At 39.0% G+C, this 27,173-nt stretch overlaps 1 protein-coding gene across 4 annotated transcripts in view; it reads right to left on the bottom strand.

The window, feature by feature from the left end:
* The window catches only part of rims4 (regulating synaptic membrane exocytosis 4), a 60,590-nt gene that overhangs the window by 21,342 nt on the left and 12,075 nt on the right, over positions 1 to 27,173 (bottom strand). Inside the window, exon 2 of one of the 4 annotated variants that reach the window (XM_062996740.1) lies at positions 25,437 to 25,439. The exons of the other annotated variants lie outside the window; for them this stretch is intronic. Coding sequence (XP_062852810.1) covers positions 25,437 to 25,439 — 3 coding nt within the window. The remainder of the gene's footprint in view (positions 1 to 25,436; positions 25,440 to 27,173) is intronic. 4 annotated transcript variants of the gene reach the window in all.

Below are 27,173 nucleotides of genomic sequence, written 5' to 3'. Positions count from 1 at the left end.
GGTGCCAGTCAATAACATACACAAAAATTGTATGTTTAGTATGTTTAGTAAGTTTAATATATAGTTGTCCTTCTCATTTTATATAGGTCAATAGGTAGCAAAAAAGGTAGTTAAAAGGGGCATAGACACATACACATACATAATATAACCCTCTCTTCCCTTGCATTTCAGGTGCAGTCGGGACTCAGCAGCCATGTCCCAGCAAAAAAGGATTCAGCAGCGGAACGTTGTGTGTTGTCAACAGAAAGGCAGTTAGAATGGCAGTGTTGCTATGGGATACATGGCCAGTGTGAGTGTATAAATGACTATGTCTCGCTCTGGCATATCACTAATTCTGTAAACACCAAGTTATAAGAAAAACAACTGATGGTTCTTAGAGATGTATTAGCAAGCCTTGTTACAAAAGGTGCATGCTGCTTTACTGTTCTGTTCATGGCTGTGTGCTGACCATATCTAATCATCTGTGATGTGAAGCAAAATGTGAGCTGTGTTAAATGCCTAACCTTAAGACAAACCGACCTAAGGATAAGTAGACACAGGCTTAGATAGATAGGACTCATTACTTGCAATGCCTAAGGCTAGTTAAAGTATTTTCTTTTATTAGCGTGGCCTGTATTCATTAATCAAACTGACAGCTGTAAATTCAGGCTTGTGATGCAGTGTAAGGCTGAATATATAAAATGTGCTTTTGAGTTGGTTGAGGTTTCCACCCTACAAGCTGCACTTTATTAATGATGGTGGTATGCCGATTCATTTTCACTCGGGTTAATTAAACTGCCACAGGCAGACTGATGAATCACTCTGGTTCTCTGACTCCAGCTAAATAGACAGAGCAAGGCAAAATCTTTTGCCCTGAAATCTGACAGACTGATTTATTTTAGGTAACGTTAGGGAACACTATCCAGTCAGCATCATAGTCTGTACATCTCTGTAAAGAGTATTCTAAAAGTAAGCCTTTAATTATGATGAGTAAATTTAGATGCAGCTCACCATACATGGCCAACAGTGGTATTGATCCCAAACAGAGACGTCTATGTTCTAGTTGTCCTAAGCTATCGATTAGGCCATTATGTAACATTTTATAATATTACAATAGAATAGAAGGATTAAAATCCGCCCATAATTCTATTGTTATTCCCTGAAGGTTGTTTATATATAATAATTTTGCATAAAAAGTCAAATTTTAAATTGTATAAAAATTTACAGCTAGTGACAGGTTAGGGTGAGGATCATGGTTACTTATTGCATTTGGGTTGTTTAAAGCAGCAAGACTTGACCACAGCCGATTAGTATGACGGCGTATTAGGGCCACTTTAAAGAAATTTTTTTTTTTAAGTTTCAATTTTGAGAATAAAGTCGTATAAGTTTCGATTTCGAGAATAAAGTCGTATAAGTTTTGATTTTGAGAATAAAGTCGTATAAGGTTTGATTTCGAGAATAAAGTCGTATAAGTTTTGATTTTGAGAATAAAGTCGTATAAGGTTCGATTTCGAGAATAAAGTCGTATAAGTTTCGATTTTGAAAATAAAGTCTTATGTTTTGATTTTAAAAATAAAGTCGTATAAGTTTCGATTTCGAGAATAGTCATATAAGTTTCGATTTCGAGAATACAGTTGTATAAGTTTCGATTTCAAGAATAAAGTCGTATAAGTTTCGATTTCGAGAATAGAGTCAAAATAATTATGAGAATAAAGTTGTATACGTTTTGATTTCGAGATTAAAGTCGAAATGATTACGAGATTAAAGTCAAAATAATTATGAGATTAAAGTCAAAATAATTACAAGATTAAAGTAAAAATAATTATGAGATTAAAGTCAAAATAATTACAAGATTAAAGTCAAAATAATTATGAGATTAAAGTCAAAATAATTTCGAGATTAAAGTCCAAATAATTTCGAGAATAAAGTCAAAATAATTACGAGATTAAAGTCAAAATAATTACGAGATTAAAGACAAAATATTATGGCTATAGCAACCTCCTTGTGTTAAAATGAGGGATGTTCATGATTTGTCATACTTTTGTATCGGTTTCACAAATAAAGAAATCCTCAACCTCGTGCACATCAGCACCAGTTTGTTATTGGTATATGGACAATGAAATGGCTTTGCAATAAACTGGGTTTATTTAGAAGAATGTGCGCCACTGGTTAGTTAGTTAGTTAGTTAGTTAGTTGTTATGTCATGTGGATGGAAGTGTACAATAGAAACAGCCACCCAAAAATAACACACAGTAACACTCATTATAAGCTGCCCTCGGTGCATGCATGCCCATCCAGGTACTGAGACCCGTGCTTCTCTGAACTGACAAGCCTACGACGGCTGCACACTCTTTAGTCATAATATTTTGACTTTATTCTCATAATCATTTCGACTTTAATCTCGAAATGATTTTGACTTTATTCTCATAATCATTTCGACTTTAATCTTGAAATGATTTCGACTTCATTCTCATAATATTTCGACTTTATTCTCATAATATTTCGACTTTATTCTCATAATATTCCAACTTTATTCTCATAATATTCCAACTTTATTCTCATAATATTTTGAGTTTAATATCGAAATCGAAACATATACGACTTTATTCTTATTCGACTATATATTAATCAAAACTAAAAATATTTTTTACAGTGGCCCTAATACGCTGTCGTAGATTAGAGGTACTTAGCAATTAAAATAAAATTAGCTAAACTGCTCACTGAAATTATGACTTTTATAAAATGTGTCAAATTGATTTTGCAGATGGCAGTGTTACAATGGCAGCTAACCTAAATGCTTGACCTGAATACTATCTATCTAATCTGTAAATGGTATTGAATTAGGGCATATTTGAGGAAGGGCAGTATCTTAACAAGTTTTTTTTCATACAAAGGTCTTCTAAACCACAGCTTAATTTTCCAAGACTCCTGTGCTCAATACTGTACCTTATTAAAACTGTAACCAAGAAGTACAACACTATATTATTATTATTATTAATTTATTTATTCATTTATTTGAGGAATGACTCAGGCAAAGTCATTCATTTTTGTTTACATACACAAATTAGCAGTGGTGTATAAAGTATAAGTATCTTACCAGAAATTTACCCTGATAGAAGTAAAAAAAAGGACAAGTAAATGCTGTTAATTAAAATGTGGAATTTAGTTTTGCATTTCAGGCCAACAACACATTACAAAAAATATTGGAACAGGACTTTAGGGCAACTAATAAGGTAAAAAAAATTCTGACCACCGTTAAATGTACATTAAACCTTAGATACTTCAAGACTTTTACTCAAGTAATATTCTGAGAGGTTACTTTTACTTCTATCAAAGTAAATTTGTACTGGAATTCTTGTACTTATACTTTACACACCACTGCAAATTAGCATTGTTTGAGTTAATTATGTGTAATACATTCTTCAGAGAACTCCAGCAAATACAAGAGTATCTGGTTAAGCTGAGAAGATTTCGATAAAATATTTATTGTTATTATACAATCATTCCTAAGTCGATTTTATTGCTTTTAATTAAATGTGTATTGCCCTTGTAGCTTACCTCAGATAATACAATGCTGTTTTTAATGTTTAAGCTTTTAACAACAATCAAGTTAAATAATTAATGTACTTTTAATTATTGAATTCAGTTGTTGGGGTTTTCTCACTTTTATTGCCAGCATCTGTATAAAATTGGTTATTAAAAAAAAAAAAACGGCAACAGTTTGGAGATGGCTGTTTTTGTTCCAGCAATAAGGCATGGTTCATTGAGGGGTCTGCAGTAGCCTGCACAAAACCCTAAGCTTAACCCCACTAAAAACTCTTTGATTAACTGGAGCATCAATTGCCTATCCTTACAAATGCTCTTTTTGAGCATTGGCACAAATTCCCACAGACACAGTTTAATATCTTGTGGAAAAACTTTCCAGGTAAGCAGAGGGGTGTGTGGTTGGAAACTATATTACTGGGTAAACTTTGTCATTTAATAAATAGAACATAATTAGTTTGTAAGTTAAATTGACAGTAAATGCTATGAGTAGGTGTGTAGCACTTGTTGTCAAGTTTGTGCAGACATTGTATTAAGCCCTAAATACACCCATTTAGCAAATCTGATCAGAGAGGCTTACATAAATGGGCAAAAAACCCATATTTATCATTTATTAACCACATAAAATTGCAACGTGAGACTGAGAGATGGGGTTGGACACGCTCATGTAGACATTACAAACATTAATTGAAGACAAGTAAACAAAAAAAAAAAAACACAAGTAAAATACAAAGCAACAATGGGATTGGGAAGAAATAAACTATGAATGAAACTAAACAAACAAATAAACAAAGACCAAACTTAACCCTATGTTAAGTTAGGCTAATGCTAATCACTAACGTTAATGCTAATAACTAAAAACAAGAAACTGGTCTTTAAACTAAACTAACTTAAACTAGAAAAAACATGACACGCTAACCCTATGCTTATGGCTAATGCTAATTTTGAACTCTCTCACTCTCTATTTCTTAACCCAATTAGGGCCGCAGGGGGGTGCTGGAGCCTATACCAGCTTTCCAATGGGCGCAAGGCACACAGTAACACCCTGGATGGGGTACCAGACCATCGCAGGGCAGACACATACACACACACACATAGACACACCCATTCACCTATAGGGCAATTCAGTGTCTCCAGTTAACCTGACTGCATGTTTTTGGACTGTAGGAGGAAACCGGAGCTCCCGGAGCAAACCCACGCAGACATGGGGAGAACATGCAAACTCTGCACAGAAAGGACCCGGACTGCCTCGCCTGGGGATCGAACCCAGGGCCTTCTTGCTGTGAGGCGACAGTGCTACCCACCGAGCCACCGTTGCCACACTTGAACTGAAACTAATCTAAGCTAATTAAACAGACCACAGATCAGAGCAAGGACAGGAAACAGCACAGACCAGAGCCAGGACAGGAGCCAGGATGGGAGCATACAGACTAGCAATAAACACAATTACAACCAAGGAAGACTGAACACACAGGGTAATATATTCACAAGGCTAATCACAGAAACACAAGGAACAGGTAGGAGCAACAGAAGGAAGTGTGTATCAAAGCAAAAACACTTGTGCATAAGTATAGAGAGGTACAGATATCATATCATGACGACAATTTAGATCTCTTTATGCAGTGTCTATTTGTGTGGAAGCTGATTTAAGGCTGTTTAAAACATTTTGGTTAAACTGTCATGTGGCCTATCATTACTAAGTAATTTGAAAAATTAGTTTCTTACATTTACTTTGACTTTTATTTAGTTGCAGACAGGATGAACCTGAGATATTTCATGTTTTGTCTGCTCAACTTCATTTCATTTATTAATAAACATCCATTCCTGCATTTCAAGCCTGCAACACATTCCAAAACAGTTCCATTCCATTGGCACCGAGGATACCAAGTGATTTAGTGTTTCAGGTTTTATTTTGTCTCATTCTTCCTGCAAACACGTCTTAAGATGCTTCTTTTTTGCACAGTAAAGTTTAAAGTGGCATTTGTGCATGTAACTCTGTATTGTAGTGCTTGACAAAGGTTTGCCAAAGTAATCCCTCACCCATGTGGTTATATCAGCTATTGCTGAGTGGCGGTTCTTGATGCAGTGTCGTCTGAGGGATCGAAGATCACAGGTGTTCAGCTTAAGCTTGCGCCCTTGGCCTTTATGCAGTGAAATTCCTCCCAGTTCCTTGAATCGTTTAATGATATTATGCATTGTAGAGGGAGAAACATGTAAATACCTTCCAATCTTTCCTTGAGGGTACATTGTTTTTAAACATTTCAATAATTTTCTCATGCATTTGTTGACAAACTGGAGATCCTCTGATCATCTTTGCTCATCAAAGACTCAGCCTTTCCTGGATGCTGCTTTTGTACCAAACCATGGTTACAATCACCTGTTGACATCACCTGTTTGGAATCACATAATTATTTAGTTTTTACCTCATTACTAGCCCTAAATTGCCCCCGTCCCAACTTTTTTTGGAATGTGTTGCAGGCCTGAAATGCAGGAATGGATGTTTATTAACAAATGAAATGAAGTTGAACAGACAAAACATGAAATATCCTGGATTCAAACTGTCTGCAATCAAATAAAAGTCAAAGTAAATGTAAGGAACAGGTTGTAAAAGGTTGCATATACTTGTAAGAGGAAATATACAATATGTCATGGTAGTCCTAGGACTTCTGTTTCCATTCTGTAATTAATTGATTAGAAGACAAACATTTTAGTAATTTAATGAGTTTATTGTGGGAAACTTGGAAAGCAACTGGCCCAGATGACATTCTAGGTCAGGTTCTAAAAGCGTGTGCCAACCAGCTGGCTGCTACCCCCATGGACATCTTAAACCTTTCCCTGGCACACACTACTGTTCCTGTCTGTTTTAAGACCACAACACCTATGGGAGTTAACACCTATGTCAGAATGTTGTTTATTGATTTCAGCTCTGCTGGAGAGCATCCTGACAAGCTGCATCACAGTCTGGTATGGCAGCACCACTGTTGCTGAACACAAGGTGCTTCAGAGGGTGGTGAAAACTGCCTAGCACATCACCACAACTCCACCTCCACCCATACTGGACATTTACAACAAGAGATGTCTGATGAAAGCCAGCAATATATCCTCTGAACACACATCCTGAAGAGGTACTATAACATCCGAGCCAGAACCACCTGATTCAAGAACAGTTTTTATCTGTGAGCTGTTAAACTGGTCACACCTGCAACACCAACCAGAACATGAACACACACAATAAAGACTGTTATCATCTAACCCTGCTCAATACAGTTTACTTAGCATTTTTACACACTAAGCTCCACCAGCCCATGGGACTGTACACACATTACACCTTTAACTGGAACATAAAGTTTAATTGAGTTGTGTGCTAACCTGCAGCAGTCATGCATTCATCGTCTGTTTTACCACAGCTTTCTTCTGGTCAGGGTTGGAGTGGGTCTGTTAGACGAAAGGTAGAAAATACCCTGGACAGGTTGCCAGTCCATCACAGGGCAGACACTCACACTTAGGGCAATTTCTAATAGCATTAACAGGCCTGACTGCATGTCTTTGGACTTGTGGGAGGAAACCAGAGCACCCGGAGGAAACCCACGTGAACACCCCTGAATGCCACGTGTGATGGTCATAGTTTTTCTCCTGTTTGCACTTTAAAATCACATACTGCCCTGAATCATGCAATTCTTGGAGACCCACCAACAAATTGAGTATGTCCTGCACGCTGGAACAAGCGGCGGGCTGACAAGCATCGAGGTGACAATCTTTTCTACCAGTCGGGAGACCAGGTATGGTTATCCACAGGGGCTTTATGGTTTGGGGAGGAAAACAGGTTTTTTTTAAGAAAGTTTTTTTTAGATATCCCAGATCCATTTAGAATGTTTCTCTTTTAAAACCAGTTATCTCGGGTCCAATGAATCCACATCCCCAGTGAGCTTTGACGAAGCCCAAGTCTATGCAAGTTGATGGACTCTAGAAGGAGGTGCAACAGACTACAATACTTGATGGATTGGGAAGGCTACAGTCCAGAGGAGAAAAGGTCGGTAAGGACTCAGGACATCCTGAATCCCAGTCTGGTTAGTGAGCTTCACCAAAGGTTCCCAGTTAAGCCAGGCTCATGCCCTTGGGGCCAGCCCTGTTAAGATTTCAGGAGAAACAGAGCTGGTCAGCAGTGCAACAGTTCCTGCAGGCCATGCAGGAGCAAGTCAGGCAGTGGGGTTGGTGGTCGTTGTGTAAGAATTACTCAAAAATAAAATGACTCATTCATTTTTAAGTAAAGAAGGTTCACAATAGAAGTTCATCACAGCCAAAATCTGAAAATACGTCAGCATATGACGTAGGGTGTAACCATCTGTCAATACCACCTGTCTCAACATTATGAGCTACATTATTTGATGCCAACTTAATATGCTCAAAATAGCATGCCAAAACATATCTACAATTTGTTCCACCTATTCTCTACCAAATGTGCAAAATAAATGTCTTAATTACCCATAAAATTTTTTATCTAAAAGTTATTTTAAAAAATCTAATACCGCTCCTGCAGAAATATAAAAGCAATAGCAACCACAGTATTTATTTGTTATATTTACACTATGCAAAGAAAATGTTTGCATAAAAGTTTATTTCCCTACAGATTTTAAAAGGGTGTTTACCAGCGTACCAAATAATATAAAAATTATATTAACTTACAACCCCAAAAAAGAAAAAGTTGGAACAGCATGGAAAATGCAAATAGTAAAAAACACTGAGTTTTTTTACATTTACTTTGACTTTTATTTTATTGCAGACAGTATTAACCTGAGATTCATGTTTTGTTTGCTCAACTTCATTTCATTTATTAATAAACATCCATTCCTACATTTCAGGCCTGCAACACATTCCAAAAAAAGTTGGGACAGTAAAGCATTTGCCCCTTTGTAATGTTGCCATTCCTTTTCACTACACTTAAAAGACGTTTTGGCATCAAGGATACCAAGTGATTTAGTGTTTTAGCTTTTATTTTGTCCCATTCTTTCTGCAAACACGTCTTAAGATGTGCAACAGTACGGGGTCGTCGTTTTCGCTTTTTTTGTTTCAAAATTCTCTATTGAGGACAGGTCAGTACTGCAGGTAGGCCAGTCCAGTACTCGTACCCTCTTCTTCCGCAGCCATGCCTTTGTAATGTGTGCAGCATGTGGTTTTGCATTGTCTTGTTGTAAAATGCTGGACGTCCCTGGAAAAGATGATGTCTTGAAGGCAGCATATGTTGCTCTAAGATCTCAATGTACTTTTCTGCACTAATGCTGCCATCACAAAAGTGTAAAGTACCTTTGCCCAGGGCACTGACACAGCCCCATACAATGACAGACCCTGGCTTTTGGACTTGTTGCTGATAACAGTCTGGATGGTCCTTTTGGTCTTTGGTTCGGAGCACACGGCGTCCATTTTTTCCAAAAAAAAAAAAAAGCCAGAATGCTGATTCATCTGACCACAATACACGTTTCTACTGTGTGATGGTCCATCCTAGATGCCTCTGAGTCCAGAGAAGTCGACGCTGCTTCTGTACAGAGTTAACATAAGGCTTCTTTTTAGCACAGTAAAGTTTTAAGTGGCATTTGTGCATGTAACTCCGTATTGTAGAGCTTGACAAAGGTTTGCCAAAGTAATCCCTTGCCCATGTGGTTATGTCAGCTATTGTTGAGTGACGGTTCTGAGGGATGGAAGATCACTGGCGTTTAGCTTAAGCTTGCACCCTTGGTCTTTATGCACTGAAATTCCTCCCGATTCCTTGAATCATTTAATGATATTATGCACTGTAGAAGAAGAAATATGCAAATCCCTTCCAATCTTTCTTTGAGGTTCATTGTTTTTTTTTTTTTTGGAATGTGTTGCAGGCCTGAAATGCAGGAATGGAGGTGTATTAACAAATGAAATGAAGCTGAGCAGATAAAACATGCAATATCTTGGGTTCAAACTGTCTGCAATCAAATAAAAGTCAAAGTAAATGTAAGGAACACTGCACTTTTATTTTATTTGCATTTTACATACTGTCCCAACTTTTTCTGATTTGGGGTTGTATATGAATATATAAGAATGTTTAAATTGTTCATTTAAAACATGGTTATTCAAATGGATAATGTATGCATTTGTATTTATATACAGTGGTGTAAAAGTAGTATCTCTCGTAGCTCTGGTATTGCAAGCACTACAATTAAATAATCATTAAACACATGGTTTACATCTAAATATCTAAAACAAAAATCATTTAAATTATGCCCAAAAACAATGTGTCTGAAGTATAATTACAGACGGAAAAGAACTATACACACACATTTTTAATGGATGCTAGGAAGTGGCAGGTTTGTACACACATATGCACACTGCTTAAAAAATTAAGGGAACACTTAAATCACACATCAGATCTTAATGAATAAAAGATTCAAGTTGCAAATCTTTACTGGGATAAATAAGGTAATTTGTTGAGATCAAAATGATATAACAATGGTCACTGGAAACCAGAATCATCAACTCACTAAGACCTGAATTTAAAATTACACAAACAATCAAAGTAAAAAACTGAAATGTCAGGCTGATATCAAGGCAGCTCATAATAACATGACTCAGTAGCATGTGTGGCCTCTGTGTGCCTGTTTGCACTCCCGACAATGTCTGGGCATGCTCCTGATGAAACGGGATCTGTTTGGCCATATGAATCAGCGGTTTGTCTGGCGCAGGAAAGGCAAGACATATGACCAGAAAATACTATCCCCACGCTCAAGCATCTAGGGGAATCAGTGATTATATGGGTTTGTTTTTCTTTTTTTGTGTATTGACAGAAGTACCAAGGAATTTAATTTATTTTGTAGTATTTTATATATATATATATATATATATATATATATATATATATATATATATACAGTGTATCACAAAAGTGATTTCTGCAAATATTTCATTATATCTTTTCATGGGACAACACTATAGACATGAAACTTGGATATAACTTAGAGTAGTCAGTGTACAGCTTGTATAGCAGTGTAGATTTACTGTCTTCTGAAAATAACTCAACACACAGCCATTAATGTCTAAATAGCTGGCAACATAAGTGAGTACACCCCACAGTGAACATGTCCAAATTGTGCCCAAATGTGTCGTTGTCCCTCCCTGGTGTCATGTGTCAAGGTCCCAGGTGTAAATGGGGAGCAGGGCTGTTAAATTTGGTGTTTTGGGTACAATTCTCTCATACTGGCCACTGGATATTCAACATGGCACCTCATGGCAAAGAACTCTCTGAGGATGTGAGAAATAGAATTGTTGCTCTCCACAAAGATGGCCTGGGCTATAAGAAGATTGCTAACACCCTGAAACTGACCTACAGCATGGTGGCCAAGGTCATACAGCGGTTTTCCAGGACAGGTTCCACTCGGAACAGGCTTCGCCAGGGTCGACCAAAGAAGTTGAGTCCACGTGTTCGGCATCATATCCAGAGGTTGGCTTTAAAAAATAGACACGAGTGCTGCCAGCATTGCTGCAGAGGTTGAAGACGTGGAAGGTCAGCCTGTCAGTGCTCAGACCATACGCCGCACACTGCATCAACTCGGTCTGCATGGTCGTCATCCCAGAAGGAAGCTGACGCACAAGAAAGCCCGCAAACAGTTTGCTGAAGACAAGCAGTCCAAGAACATGGATTACTGGAATGCCCTGTGGTCTGACGAGACCAAGATAAACTTGTTTGGCTCAGATGGTGTCCAGCATGTGTGGCGGCGCCCTGGTGAGAAGTACCAAGACAACTGTATCTTGCCTACAGTCAAGCATGGTGGTGGTAGCATCATGGTCTTGGGCTGCATGAGTGTTGCTGGCACTGGGGAGCTGCAGTTCATTGAGGGAAACATGAATTCCAACATGTACTGTGAAATTCTGAAACAGAGCATGATCGCCGCCCTTCGAAAACTGGGCCTCATGGCAGTTTTCCAACAGGATAACGACCCCAAACACAACCTCCAAGATGACAACTGCCTTGCTGAGGAAGCTGAAGGTAAAGGTGATGGACTAAACCCAATTGAGCACCTGTGGCGCATCCTCAAGTGGAAGGTGGAGGAGTTCAAGGTGTCTAACATCCACCAGCTCCGTGAGGTCATCATGGAGGAGTGGAAGAGGATTCCAGTAGCAACCTGTGCAGCTCTGGTGAATTCCATGCCCAGGAGGGTTAAGGCAGTGCTGGATAATAATGGTGGTCACACAAAATATTGACACTTTGGGCACAATTTGGACATGTTCACTGTGGGGTGTACTGACTTATGTTGCCAGCCATTTAGACATTAATGGCTGTGTGTTGAGTTATTTTCAGAAGACAGTAAATCTACACTGCTATACAAGCTGTACACTGACTACTCTAAGTTATATCCAAGTTTCATGTCTATAGTGTTGTCCCATGAAAAGATATAATAAAATATTTGCAGAAATGTGAGGGGTGTACTCACTTTTGTGATACACTGTATATATATATATATATATATATATATATATATATATATATATATATATACTGTATATACCCTGGTTATAATTGTACTTTTCAGCATGACCAGGGGCGTCAAACTCATTTTCACCGAGGGCCACATCTGCATTATGGGGCCGATTGTAATGTATCCTACTGTGATTGCAGTCTGCCTTTTAAGTCTTGGACAATTTGTTGTTTTTCTTGGAGACTAAATTCTTTGTTTGGTGTCAAAATGCCAAATGTATACTTCTTGAAGCACAAACTTGTATTCACTTTCCCATCTTTCATTAAATTACCTCCTTCTGCTTTAATTTTCTTTTCTTGTACATTTTGGGATTATTTGTAAATATATCACCAAGTACCCCCCCCAAACGAGTTAGCATTTTGTGTAAAAATACTAATTGCTGTAGTAACGGTAATAACCGTATTTAATTACGGAATTACGGTAAATTTGTAACTGAACGCTGTAGCATACTCGCTACACATTTACAAGCAACTGAAAATATAAATGTCTATTACACACAGACGATGCTTCTGTATTGCATTGCAAGAGAATGAACTTGTATTTATTATTGTTTACGCTAAAATGTAAAAGTGACATGACTTTTTAGCAAAGTCAAAGTTAGTTGCCATGACTACGATGCCATGTCAACGGTCAGCTATCATATTAATTTGTAAGTACGTCTTTGTAACTACTCGAACCATCACAACAATCATACGTCTTTTAAGCTCTCGCAGGCCTTGAGTTTGACACCTCTGAGCAAGACAATGATCCCAAACACACTTCCAAGTCAGCTAAGGCTATTATGGAATAACCTAAATTGGCCTTCTCACTTTCCAGATTTAAATTTCAGAAAATCTAGGGAGGAATTTAAAGAAAGCAGCTGTAGCATGAAGGCCATTAAACCTCAATGAGCTGGAGGCTTTTGCACAAGAGTAATGTGTGGAGATTCTACAAGCACTTACCAAAATTGCTTATTCAAGGTTATCAAGGCAAAAGGGTGTTTTACCAATTACTAAGGCTGGAAGTTAGATAATAATGCACATTGACTTTTGTCATAAGAACGAGATGTTTTACATTTAAACTCAAACTTATATTAACTTATGTCCTTAAAATCCCTTTTAATATATTTAAGATTAAGGGGAGTTGTATATTAATAATGTATTTAATAAACAGGACACCAAACGCATATCATGCTACTGGCGCTCATGAAAGATTAAATGACATCAGATTAGAAGATGGCATAATGATTAGTCTAAAAGTGTTGTCTGTACATTCTATCCTTCATCACACTTTTTATTTTTAAAATCTTTATAACATATAAAGGTCTATTAAATAATATAAAGCACTCAGACATTTAAATCAGATGCCAGTATGAACTTAAATGTAAAATAATGTATTAGATTGATGGTAGGATGCAGAATTCAACAACTCGATCCGAACGGCTCGCCGAGTGCTCGGTGACCGAAGAGAGATATCTAGCATGTCAAATATCTGGATCTGAGTCGCCCAACTGGCAATGATTGCTATGCCGAACAGCCAGTGAAAACGCAAGATACGGTGTGAGGGGAAACGCAGGGGAGGAGTTGTAAAAAGGTGGGACAGGGGCATAATATAATTTTTTATCAAAATACATACAGCACACACACAAGTTTTACAGTATTTCTGACCTTATCGTTCTCTACAAAACATAACACCAATGTTGCATTGCAAAAAAATGTTTATTAACCTCCAACTCACTATAGAACAATCCCTGCTGTTCGCGTTGCCAAATCCACTCAGATTCATTTATTTTTTCTCCTTGATTTAACGCTGCACGTCAGCGCACAAACTTTGATCGCTCGCTACTTGTTAATGTAAATTTTTGGACGTGGTACCATTAAACCCCTCATCACTTCTCGCGTTTGTTTTTTGGGAGACCAGAGAAGCTCGCCTGCGATTCCAGTTGGTGATAGATCATGTAGTGTGAAACCCCCTATCGCCGATCAGTCGTGTAGTGTGAAAGCCACACCGACTTGAAAGACTCCCGATTACAAGAGATCCAGTTGTTTAGTGTGAACTGTACAGTGACCTGACAACTTGGAAAGTCGTGTAGTGTGAACTTGGCATTAGAGGAAAGCTTGTTTTCAGTGTCAAGCTAACGCCCCTCATCATGATTGGTCCCCAGCTGATTGTGCCCAGCTGCACCTCGTCTGAGATGATGAGCTCGGGGCATTTAAGGAGGCAGTTTCTGATCAGTCTTGGGAGACTATTTTGCCTTTGACTCTGGCATGGTGGTTTGGTTCGCCTTTTCATGTCGATAAGTTCCTTGCTCTTGCTCTATTGTTATTTTGCATTTTGTTTTGTCAGGATTTAGCTCTTGTCTTGTTCATGCTCTGTCTTAATCCAGTTGTTGTTCATGTTTTAGTTCAGCGGTTAGCATAGCATTTAGTTTAGATTTAGCTTTGTTCATACATGTTTAAATTAGCATTAGTGTTAGCATTTAGCTTAGCATAGGTTTCATGTGATTAGCATTAGCGGTTAGCGTAGCAGTTAGTTAGCTTTAGCATTTACCTCAGGACATTTGTTAGTGTGTCTTGTCTTATGTGAACACCTGTCTTGTGTAGTCTAGTCTTTTGTTATTATTAAACACATTCTTTAGAAACATTGCTGCGTGTGTCCGCCCCTCTTGTTCAGTCTAGCCCTAATTCGTTACAAAATTAAATAACAGAAAATAATAGGCTATTTTAGAAATAAGAACCTGTAAAGGCTAACAAAAGCAGAATTTATTAAAGAAATTACTAAAAAAACACTAAAATATCTATAAAAAATACTTGCTGTCGAGTTGCAATGTACTGCCACTTAATCCATCATGTATAAATATAACATTATACACAGATACAGTTCCCTCCAATTATTGGTACCCCTGGTAAAGATGAGTAGCTAATTTTGTTGAATAAGCTTCTCACAAAAAAAAAATCCATCCTTGAAGAAAATGTATTTATAAATGTTTTTTATTTATTTATTTAATGCATTTTCTCCCAGTTTGCCTCCCTATTTAGCGCACTAAATTTTTGTCTTCTGCTGCTGAGAGATACCAGATTCTCCAAGGAGAGCACGTCACTGTACATGCCTCTTCCGACATGTGTACAGCCCTCCTCTTCTCGCCCCTGCATTCTGCACAGACGTCTCTTCTGCCAATCAGGGTCCTTACACAGCGTATGAAGACCCACCCACCCACACATAGTCCGGCCCCCACCCTGCAGATAAGGTGGCCAATTAAATGGCCAGATGGCGCCCAGCCGACCGGTGGCAACACTGAGTTTCGAACCGAGGAGTTCAGAAACTTGGTGCTGGTGTGCTAGCGGAATATCCCGCTGCACCACCTGGGTGCAATGTTTTGTTTTGTTTTTTTAACAAAACCACATAAGCCACCATTATTGGCACCCCTTAGAAACAAAATAGGACTTATAGAAACAAAATAGGAGCTTATTGGCAGCAAACATGGGTCTGTAATGTGGGGCTGTTTTTCTGCCAAAAGCTCTGGGAACATTTAGGGTACATGACATCATGGCGACATTTTAAAATCTGTCTGCCCCTGCCATTAAACAAATGAATGCATCACCACTGGATCCACCAGCAGGACAATGTCCAGATCAACAAAAAAAATCATTGAATTAATGCAAAGTTAAGCTTCTGTCATGGACATCATAGTTTCCTAATCTAAACCCCATAGAAAACCTGCCAGGTGAGAAGAAAAAAGTGTACTAACGAAAGGACCCTGGATAATCTGTAGAGATTCTGAAATGAGGAGTGGTCTAAAATTCCCTTATCTGTATTCTCCAATCTAATACTTTGTGGGGTTTTTTATTGGTAAAGGAAGATTGTACAGTATTAAATGCATCTTGCCCATCATACACTGCAGGTTTTAATGCTAGAAAAGCAAAGCAGCCCCAGAGCATCACCAAGCCACCACCATGCTTCACTATAGGCAGGGTGTTCAGTGTATCCTACATTCTTCCTCCTCCCGATATACCACTCATCCATAGTTCCAGTTGTGTTTCACCTCCACAGAACAGACTCCCAAAACATCTTTGGCTTATCCATACGGTTTTGAACACTTGTTGGTGTTTGGGAAGGGAATGCAAACCTGTGCAGACCTTAGTGCCTGCTGCCACCAAATCTTGCTGCAGGTCTTTTGCGGGGGGAATCAGGGATTTTTAAATTTAAACTTGCGAACCATGCTTCCAACTGTATCTTTAAAAACATTTTGTGCATTTGCTATTTCTGTAACCTTTGACTTGTTTATGCAAGGCAATTATCTCTTTACTTTTTGGACAACTGTTCGAGACATATTTTTAACAAGCAGTCAAACATCACAGTCAACAAACCTCTACCCAGTCCAGGTATTTGATGCATTTTATCTCAAGCACACCTAATTAATAATTTCAAGCACACCCTGACTGAGTAGAGCGAGACTGACACACACACCCTCCGACACGTGTCTTTTTTTCTTCTTTTCACCTGCACGAGGCGAGTTCATATGTGGATCAGCTTTGTGCAAGGAGAGCCACACCCTGCTCCGCATTATTCCTTGACTCTTTGCAGACGCCATCAATCAGCCAGCAGAGGTCGTAATTCGGAGCCCCTATCTGGCTTATTCTCCCCTATGAACAACAGCCAATCGTTGTTCATGTAGCCACCCAGCCCAGTCGGATGGCAGAGCTGAGTTTCAAACTGACGAGTTCGAAATGTCAGCTCTGTTGTGCTAGCATGGTTTACTGCTGCGCCACCTTAGCGGCAACCAAATTTGTGCTCTTAAGACGGTTTGAAGGTTTCTATTCAGGTGGTTTAATAATTCTGAAACTGCATTAGTCATTATAAGTGACATGTTGTGTTGAATTTGGATGAACCACTTGTTATGTTAGTTGTGTCGAGCTGTTTAAATTGGTCTTCTTTGACTGGTTTACTTCAAACAGCTGCAAGTTTGTAAATTTTGCTAATAAACTTAATTTGCAATAGGGGTTGAATTTTGATTGCAACTTTATAACCCTTCTTTTAACCAGCAGTTACAATAATTGTGGAGGGGACTGTTCCATCATAACCATGATATTGGGTCATACATTATCATCTTATAATTAACTATTATTAATTTTTCCAGTAGTCTAAATAAGCATTTTTTTTAATTCACAATGTGCTTGATTAATCTTTTTTATTAGTCCAATCTGTACCTTAGTGTGTGCTGGGGGAAAATGTTTTCTCACATGTACGATGACGAGAATCTAATATCACTTTTACTGTTTCTGTCTGTGCTGTTTATACTGCTTAAATCATGAAATACTTGATGCCTAAAAATAGTGTCTATAGGGAATCATCTTGCCCTGTCAAAATCCTGTCTAACATTAAACTCTGAAATATTTAAATCTAACAATGTTCAACATCAAGTGAAAATAATATTGTAATTTATCTTTTTTATTACATTTTAAAATGTAATACAAATCTAATTTATTAAAATGTTAATAGTACTTGGATTTAAAAAGTGATCATATATTTTATTAATCTTATCTTTTATAAATCATTATAAACTTACTCAGTTACAAACTATGACCTTCCAGTTTACACATCAGTATAATTGTCCTCCACCTGACATAAACTGTAGTGATTTTAAATACTTCAGGATAAAACCTGGCTGATCCTTAAGGATTCAATTACCAGCATTACATTTTAAGGCAAATAATTTACTATGGCTTGACTAAAAAAGCTCCAGGAGAAAGTAGTTAATCACATCTGTGTAGATGCACGATAGCACTGCCCTATATATTTTAGAGGCTTTAGCCACCCTTCTGTGTACATTGAACCATTTTTAGGAAGTGGAAACTACATGACACCTTCAACACCTTGCCTAAATTGAGAAGATGATATTGATGAGGAAAGCAACTGAAAACCCATTGTAATCATTTATGGATTTACACGTTTACAAGTATGTGATAATCTCACAAGCTTTAATAAGTCTGGCCTTTAGGATGGCAGATAAAAATCTCCAAAACTGTGCCACAGTGAGTCTCATTCCCAATTTAAAGAAAAACACTCTGATACTGATGCCAAATACATAAGGGTTTAATAGTCAGATTAGACTGAGAGTTAACATTTTGGACTAAACCTCAACTGTTATGTTTGGTTTTCATTATTATAATTTGTCCATGTGTTATTGAAATCAATCTTTGAGCCCTCACTAGTGATGCTCATCCAATCTATTTTAAAATGTCCTTTTGCAAGGAGCATTAAATCACCTCTGTATATAAGGTGAACTATTACATCAGGACAGCCAGTAAATTAACATCCCAAAATCCAAAGACACAGCTGGGTGTCAGTACGTCCTTTTGTACCTCCAGGCGACTAAAAGCTACACATTATCAATCACCCTGGCCTCCCTTGTGGTTTTTTTTTTCTGCCTTTCTGTCCTTGTTTCACTGTGCTCTTGTGCAACAGTGAGATTGCAACTGTCATCACACGGGCGCAGTATCTCAGTGACAAAAAATGTGTTTGTATTTGGAGATTATTTTGAGTCACAGAATCAGTAGAGGAACAGTAGGAGAGATAATAAGCTTGAGCACTTCATAATGTTATGCTGATCTCAGCCAGAAATCTGCACTTCCAGGGGGGAAAGGGGGATGAAGGCATAATGTGCAAGAACAATTTTAGTGGGCTTTGCATCAAATGGCAGCATAGCAAATTTAATAAATGAGTAAGTACACTGAGACACAAAATGGATGGAACAAGAAGACCTCTTTGATTTATGTATCAAGCAACTGTGTATTAGCTCTAAGTATTCACTTCTGAAACTATACAATAAGAAAACAGGTGCTTAACCACTTCATATATATATATATAAATGAATGCCTTTATTTGTCATGTATACTGTACATATACAGATGTACAGTACAATTAAATCCTTGTTTTGCATATCCCAGCTCGTTTGGAAGCCGGGATGAGAGGGCAGGGTCAGCCATTGTAAGGCACCCTTGGAGCTAAAAGGGATAAGGGCCCAACAGTGGCTGCATGGCAGAGCCAAGATTTGAGCCCACCACCTTTTGATTACTAATCTAAAGCTCTACCCACTGAGCTACCACTGTCCCAGTAAAGCTAAAGCGGCCTGTACAGGGATCAAACCTGCAAACTTGGTGTTATTACCACCATGCTCTAACCATCTGATATACATATATCTACTGTACATATATAGCTTAAAACAGTAGAAACAACAGTTACACATGAAGAATAAGTTTTTGCCCTACCACAAACATCTTTGCTTTGCCTGAGAACATTACATCCGTAATAAATTTCGGAGGAGGAGTATAAAAATATTGGAATATACTGCAATGGGGACATATATAAAAAAATGTAACTTAAGAAAATAACATATGTTAGCATTAGGGCTGTCGTTAATTGCGTTAATTAATGCGATTAACGCGTTAAATTTTTAATAAAAAAATTAATCGAGAATAACATTTTTTATCAAACAATTTTTATTGGGCTATGTTTGTGCTACTTTGAACATACGTTACTGTGGTCATTTATACTGCTTTAACATAGCAACATTGTGTTTATACTGTATAGCGATAACACCGGTCTTTTTCCAGTTTGCGGTTGTGAGTTACAAATTACTCTAGCTGCTGCTGCTACTACATATTGCAAAATGTAGTGTATTTTTAATAATAATTTTTGTTTTTAAAAAGCGTGAGAAATCATCACTAGACAAAACTACCGTTATTAATTGATGCTTCAATATAATCTTTAGTCAAAGCACGCCTTGAATATGCGTATGAATACGCGTTACAGGCAAAATGAGCTCAGACAACTTTATTTCAGAGGAATTTGGATGGAAAGCCCATTGCCTATACACGTCGTGGGAACATTACAAACACTGGTGTTAAATGGATTGCAATGGACTGTAGATGCTTTAACATAGTTAACAATGTTGGTCTACATGACGTTATACATGTTGCATTTAGAAATGGTTCATGATAAAAACCATGCCTTCAGCTTTACATTGTGGGTGATTACCTATAGATTGATGGGTAAAGATTGCACAGTATAAAAACTGATGAGCCAGAAAAGGAAGACCATACTCAACAGTAAGACTACCAGTCCATGGAGGAACATGTCACAAACCACTGACTGGTTTTTATGCAGCCAAGACTCACTGATGCCAAAACACATGCAGTTCAGTAAAGCTGTACATATCAGTGAGGACTGTAAATAAAACACAACATTTTCTTGAAAGTTTATCCTTCTCGAATTCTACTATTTTATTTGTGAGGATTAATAATATGGCGAGCAATGCAGGCTCGCTGAGTTAGTGAGAGTGGGCATGGATGTTCTGGGGCTTCCATGATGCCTCTCAGTGTAAATAATTGTGTTTTATAATGTAAATCTTTGCATAAATGATTAAGTAACTGAGTATATTACAAAAGAGTATCTGTGTGATGTGGCGTCAAGGCTGATGAGATTGATGTTAGAAGTGTTTATGTTGAACTACAATTTTGGCATGTTGAATTGCTTTTGGTGGACTTCTACTCCACTCAGTTCAATTAAAAAGTATGAAAATCCATTTCCACTGGTCTCTTTGACTCTGGTCTCTTTTGCTGACCCGACACCACAATAAGAATTAATTGCAAAAGTAGCATTTGTAAATAAACAGTAATTTGTTTTCTACTGTCAAATTTAAATTAAAAACTGTTAAATTATGATACATGCACTGTAAAATAACAGCAACACAGTTATTTTACTGTCACATACTTCTTCTTCTTTTCCTTGGCCTTTTGTCCCGTTTGGTTGCGGGGTCGGCTCTCGGCGGATCATGATCCGCGCATTGATTTGGCACAATTTTTACGCCGGATGCCCTTCCTGACACAACCCTCCCTATTTTATCCGGGCTTGGGACCGGCACTACAATGCACTGGTTTGTGCATCTAGCGGCTAGGTATCTATAGGACGGGGAGAACATGCAAACTCAGCACAGAAAGGACCCGGACCGCCCCACCTGGGGATCGAACCCAGGACCTCCTTTTTGTGAGGCAACAGTGCTACCCACTAAGCCACCGTGCCGCCCTTACTGTCACATACAGGGGTTGGACAAAATAACTGAAACACCTGTCATTTTAGTGTGGGAGGTTTCATGGCTAAATTGGACCAGTCTGGTGGCCAATCTTCATTAATTGCACATTGCACCAGTAAGAGCAGAGTGTGAAGGTTCAATTAGCAGGGTAAGAGCACAGTTTTGCTCAAAATATTGCAATGCACACAACATTATGGGTGACATACCAGAGTTCAAAAGAGGACAAATTGTTGGTGCACGTCTTGCTGGCGCATCTGTGACCAAGACAGCAAGTCTTTGTGATGTATCAAGAGCCACGGTATCCAGGGTAATGTCAGCATACCACCAAGAAGGACAAACCACATCCAACAGGATTAACTGTGGACGCAAGAGGAAGCTGTCTGAAAGGGATGTTCGGGTGCTAACCCGGATTGTATCCAAAAAACATAAAACCACGGCTGCCCAAACCACGGCAGAATTAAATGTGCACCTCAACTCTCCTGTTTCCACCAGAACTGTCCGTCGGGAGCTCCACAGGGTCAATATACACGGCCGGGCTGCTATAGCCAAACCTTTGGTCACTCGTGCCAATGCCAAACGTCGGTTTCAATGGTGCAAGGAGCGCAAATCTTGGGCTGTGGACAATGTGAAACATGTATTTGTTACGTGGGTGGAAGGAGGACTCAAGCGCGGAGTTAAAGTAAATAAAAGTTTATTTATTAACAGAAAAACAAAGAACATCACACACAAAACAGAACTCAAAAACAAACATAAGGAACCCCGATGGACTTCAGCTGGGGAATGCAGGCAGCAACAAAAAGAAAAGAAGAAAACTAAAAGACGCTGGGCGCGAACCCCGGCCGCTCGGGTGAGAGCCGGGCGCGTAACCAGCGCGCTGCTGCAGCGGGGGACAGCAGATAACTACATGCGCTTAAGGTGCTACAATTATTTTAAGCTACAAAGCCTCGAAATCGCCTCAGGCGCAGTTCGAGGTAACAGACGGCTCCGTTATCAGCCGCAGCTAGAGCCAATCTGTTAAAGCACACGAAAAGGGGTGCAGATTCGAACCGGGTGAGCTGGCAGTACGGCCACGCGCTTGGCGGTGTCGCCACCCAGCGGTTGCAGAATCCCAGACTAAATGTTTTAAGCTACAAAGCCCCGAAATCGCCTCTGGCGCAGTTCGGGGTAACAGACGGCTCCTTCATCAGCCGCAGCTAGAGCCAATCTGTTAAAGCACACAAAAAGGGTGCGGATTCGAACCGGGGAAGCTGGCAGTACAGCCGCGCACTTAGCGGTGTCGCCACCCAGCGGTTGCAGAATCCCAGAATAATTGTTTTAAGCTACAAAAACCCCGAAATCGCCTCTGGCGAAGTTCGGGGGAAACAGAGGGCTCCGTCATCAGCCGCAGCTAGAGCCACTCTGTTATGAAAACTGAGTAAAGAGAACCGGTTAACAAAACAGTTACACAAGCTCCTAGTGCGGATTCGAACCGGGGGTGCTGGCAGACCAACCGAGTGTCTTACCGAGTCGCCACCCACCGGTTGCCGAATACCACAGCTAGATTAGCTAGGAAGACATTAGCGGTGAGAGGACCAGCGCCGTGTCACGGGGCTGGCTTCACCCGCTAATGCTAAATGCTAACGGGTAAAATAAAAACAGTACGAGGACTGCACGACATCGCACCACGCTACTTCTAAGAAGGTAAAAGAAAAGCTAATTACCTCAACCTTGCGGTCTACACACCCTGGGGGCTGGGGCGAACCCTCCTTCCGAACCAATATTGGTGGGCTCTTCCTCTCCGTGTAACAACTCCTCAGATGTACAAGGAGTGACGAAGGTGGTTGAGGCACTGCAAAGGATTGTCTCACTTCCGGTGTTACGCACACTGAGACGCTAGCCTAGTTGTTTGTTTGTAGCCTTTAGCTAAATAACTTTTTATATACGTATGTTTTAAACATATAATTTATACGTTAATCTTCCGTGTGTTGTTGATTTAGTTTTATTTTGTCTATCGTAAAAAAGCGCTTGTGTTTACTAACGTAAATTCGTGCTGTGTTGGAAACTAGGAAACTTCTGCTACCGGCATTTGTTTGTACGCTAGCCTAGTTGTTTGTTTGTAGCCTTTAGCTAAATAACTTTTTATATACGTATGTTTTAAACATATAATTTATACGTTAATCTTCCGTGTGTTGTTGATTTAGTTTTATTTTGTTTATCGTAAAAAAAAGCGCTTGTGTTTACTAACGTAAATTCGTGCTGTGTTGGAAACTAGGAAACTTCTGCTACCGGCATCCGAACGAAGCCGGTTTTGTTTGTTTTTGTACTTCAGCGCATAAACATCATAATTATCCAGAATTAAAACCGTTTTCGGTCCGCACGAAGCGCGGTTGTGTTTGGTTGTGTTCTGTATTTCAGCTCTTAAAACACCTTTGTTTTGTGGGGAGTTATAACCGTTTCTGTTCGTAGGAAGCGCGTTTATTTGTTTAGTACACCAGCGCATAACACCGTTCTCCTTTAGAATTACAGTCGCTTTTGTCCGAACGAAGCGCGTTTGTGTTGTTTGGTTGGTGGTTTTTGTATTCCAGCTCATCATCGCCTGTTTCATCCGGAATTAAAGCCGTTCTTCTGTGACTACCAGCAGAAGCGCCGGTGAATCCAACATTAACATCATCTCCAACTCATCTTGTAAAGCTAAGTACATTTCTTTGCTACTATGGCCCCAGCAGGAGCATTATATCCATGTTCCGAGTGTAATATGTTCAGTTATTCCTTCTCCGTGTTTAGTGATAACTTTACATGTGATAAGTGTAGATTAGTTGTTAGTCTGACGGAGAAGATCTCAGTGTTAGAAGGGCGCATTCGGGCTTTAGAACAGACTACTACTAGTGAGTGCTTAGATTCAGCTGTAGCAGTCCCGAATGGCAGCAGTTCAGGTGTAGAACCCCAGACTCCGGCATTAGAGCCCTCACAGCGGGGCGACTGGGTGACGTCTCGGCGACATAGTCGTAGGGAAAAGCACCGACCATCTCAGTTGCACGTGTCCAACAGGTTTTCCCCACTCAGTGAGCCACCCGCTGAGAAGCCTGTTAATGTAAGTGCTCTGGTTATAGGAGATTCTCAGCTCCGACACGTGCGTATTGCAACCCCCATAGAGACACCAGCAACCATAGTCACTTGTATTCCGGGGGCCAGGGCGCCTGACATCAGAGCAAATCTAAAAGTGCTGGCTAATGCTAATCGTAGATTTTCGAAGATTGTTATCCACGTCGGCACTAATGATGTTCGTTTACGGCAGTCTGAGGTTACTAAGAGTAATGTTAAAGAGGTGTGTGAGTTAGCAAGGTCGATGTCTGAGGCAGTAGTGTGCTCTGGCCCCTTACCGATTCGACCCAGTGGCGAAACCTACAGCAGGTTGTTGTCGCTGAACCGCTGGATGTCTAAATGGTGCTCAGAAAACTGCATTGATTTTGTAGATAACTGGTCCACCTTTGAGGGAAGGCCTGGTCTTTTGAAGCGGGATGGTGTCCACCCCACGTGGGAGGGTGCTGCTCGCATTTCTTGCAGCATAGGTGACAGGCTTTACCACCGCGTTAGTGTAGCGGCAGATAGTGTTAAATGACTATCCAGAGCCAAGACCAGGCAGCAGACTAACAGGCCTAACCGACTGTCTGCGAGTCGCCATCGGACGTCACCTGGAATCCTTAGGTCACAAACCATTGAGACTGTGTCTGTTTACCGTGGCAGGTGTAAGCCAAAACAAAATCAAAAAGTATGTCATAATAACTTAATTAAAATTAATCTAAATGAGCATCATGAAAACCCTAGTAAAGTTAAACTAAAGTTAGGACTTCTAAACATCAGGTCACTTGCATGCAAAACAGTAATTGTAAATGAAATAATTACAGATAATAGTCTTAGTGCCCTGTGTTTAACCGAGACCTGGGCTAGACCTGATGAGTATCTAGGTTTAAATGAAGCATCTCCTCCGGGTTACAGTTATGAACATAAGCCACGTCTTAGCGGTCGTGGTGGAGGAATAGCCGCAATTTATGATAAAGACATAGGTCTTACTGTAAAATCATCTCCCATAACAAACTCGTTTGAAGTTCTTATCTCTGACATAACCAATAAATGTTCATCTGATAAAAATAGTATGTTTAAACTGGTTACTGTTTATCGACCCCCTGGTCCTTACTCAGAATTTCTTAACGAATTTGCCGATTTTCTTTCTAAATTAGTTTTATCAACTAAGAAAGCTTTAATTGTTGGTGACTTTAATATTCATTATGAGGATAAGTGTAATCCACTCAAAATTGCGTTTGACTCTATTTTAGAATCCTTAGGCATCACCCAAAATGTAACAGGACCCACTCACCGCTGTAAACATACCTTAGATTTAATACTTACTTATGGTATAAACATAGACAACCTGGAAATTATACCACAGAATGACTTAATCTCTGATCACTCTCTACTAATTTATGAAGTGTCCCTGTCCAATAATATACAGCAACCAAATCGTTTTAAATATAAGCGCACTATTACATCTGCAACTGCAGCAGCGTTCATAAACTGCCTACCAGAATTACCAAATATATCAGCATCAGAACCTAAAGAACTAGATCAGGCAACTCAAAACCTAGAGACCGTACTGCGCACAACCTTAGATAACGTAGCCCCACTCAAAACTAAACTGATTAGGGAGAAAAAACTTGCTCCTTGGTACAATGACCACACATGCGCACTTAAACAAGCAGCACGAAAATTAGAACGCAAGTGGCGTCACACTACACTAGAAGTGTATAAGATTGCTTGGAAAGATGCTCTAACTGAGTATAAACATGCACTTATAAAAGCTAAATCTTTATATTATTCATCCCTAATAGAGAAAAATAAAAACAATCCCAGATTCCTTTTTGAGACAGTGTCCAAATTAACTAAAAACGTTAATGAAACTGAATCTAATATACCGCCTGACTGTACCAGCGATGATTTTTTAAAATTCTTTAATGACAAGATAGAAAAAATACGACTTCAGAGTCAGAGTGTGTCACTTGCCAATGTTAAGTATGGACTCACTCCGAGCAGCATTGGTGATAACAGTGGTGATAATAGTAACGAGTTAATCCAACTAAATTCCTTTAATCCAATCTCCCAAAATGAACTAACTGTGTTGATTAAATCATCGAAGTCATCATCGTGTATACTCGATCCTGTTCCAACTCGTTTACTTAAAGATTTACTCCCAGCTATTGTAGAGCCCCTGCTTACATTAATCAATGCATCCCTTAGCCTTGGATATGTACCTAAATTGTTTAAAAGTGCTGTTATTAAACCCCTGATTAAAAAACCTAATCTTGATCCACATGTACTAGCTAATTATAGGCCAATTTCAAACCTTCCTTTTGTCTCAAAGATATTAGAAAAAGTCGTTTCCAAACAGTTATGTTCTTATTTGAATGAAAATTGTATTCATGAAAAATTTCAATCAGGATTTAGACCCAATCATAGTACCGAAACCGCATTAATTAGAGTAGTTAACGAGTTGTTAATGTCTTCTGATAATGGATGTGTCTCTTTTCTTGTTCTATTAGATCTTAGTGCAGCGTTTGATACGGTCGATCATAACATTTTACTGGAGAGGCTAGAAAATACAGTAGGTGTTAAAGGACTCGCACTCTCTTGGTTTAAATCATATCTGACTGACCGCTCTCAATTCGTTTATGTAAATAATAAATGCTCGGAAACTACAAAAGTAAAGTATGGTGTTCCACAGGGGTCGGTACTGGGACCGCTATTATTTACACTCTATATGCTTCCACTAGGTGAAATTATTCATAAACATGGCATAAACTTTCACTGCTATGCAGATGACACACAGCTGTATATATCAGCCAAACCAAATGATACTGACACAATCAGTAAGATAGAAGATTGTGTAAACGACATAAAAAACTGGATGTCGTGTAACTTTCTTTTACTTAATTCAGATAAAACAGAGGTTTTACTTGTTGGCTCTAAAGCTGCAAGAGACAAATTGTCTAACCTGGTGCTAAACTTAAACACGTTCTCTGTTACTCCCAGCCCAGATGTAAAAAACTTAG

The sequence above is a fragment of the Trichomycterus rosablanca genome, chromosome 6, assembly GCF_030014385.1.
Source record: "Trichomycterus rosablanca isolate fTriRos1 chromosome 6, fTriRos1.hap1, whole genome shotgun sequence".
In the NCBI taxonomy this organism is placed as follows: Eukaryota; Metazoa; Chordata; class Actinopteri; order Siluriformes; family Trichomycteridae; genus Trichomycterus; species Trichomycterus rosablanca.
This window is presented reverse-complemented; position numbering and strand designations above follow the sequence as displayed.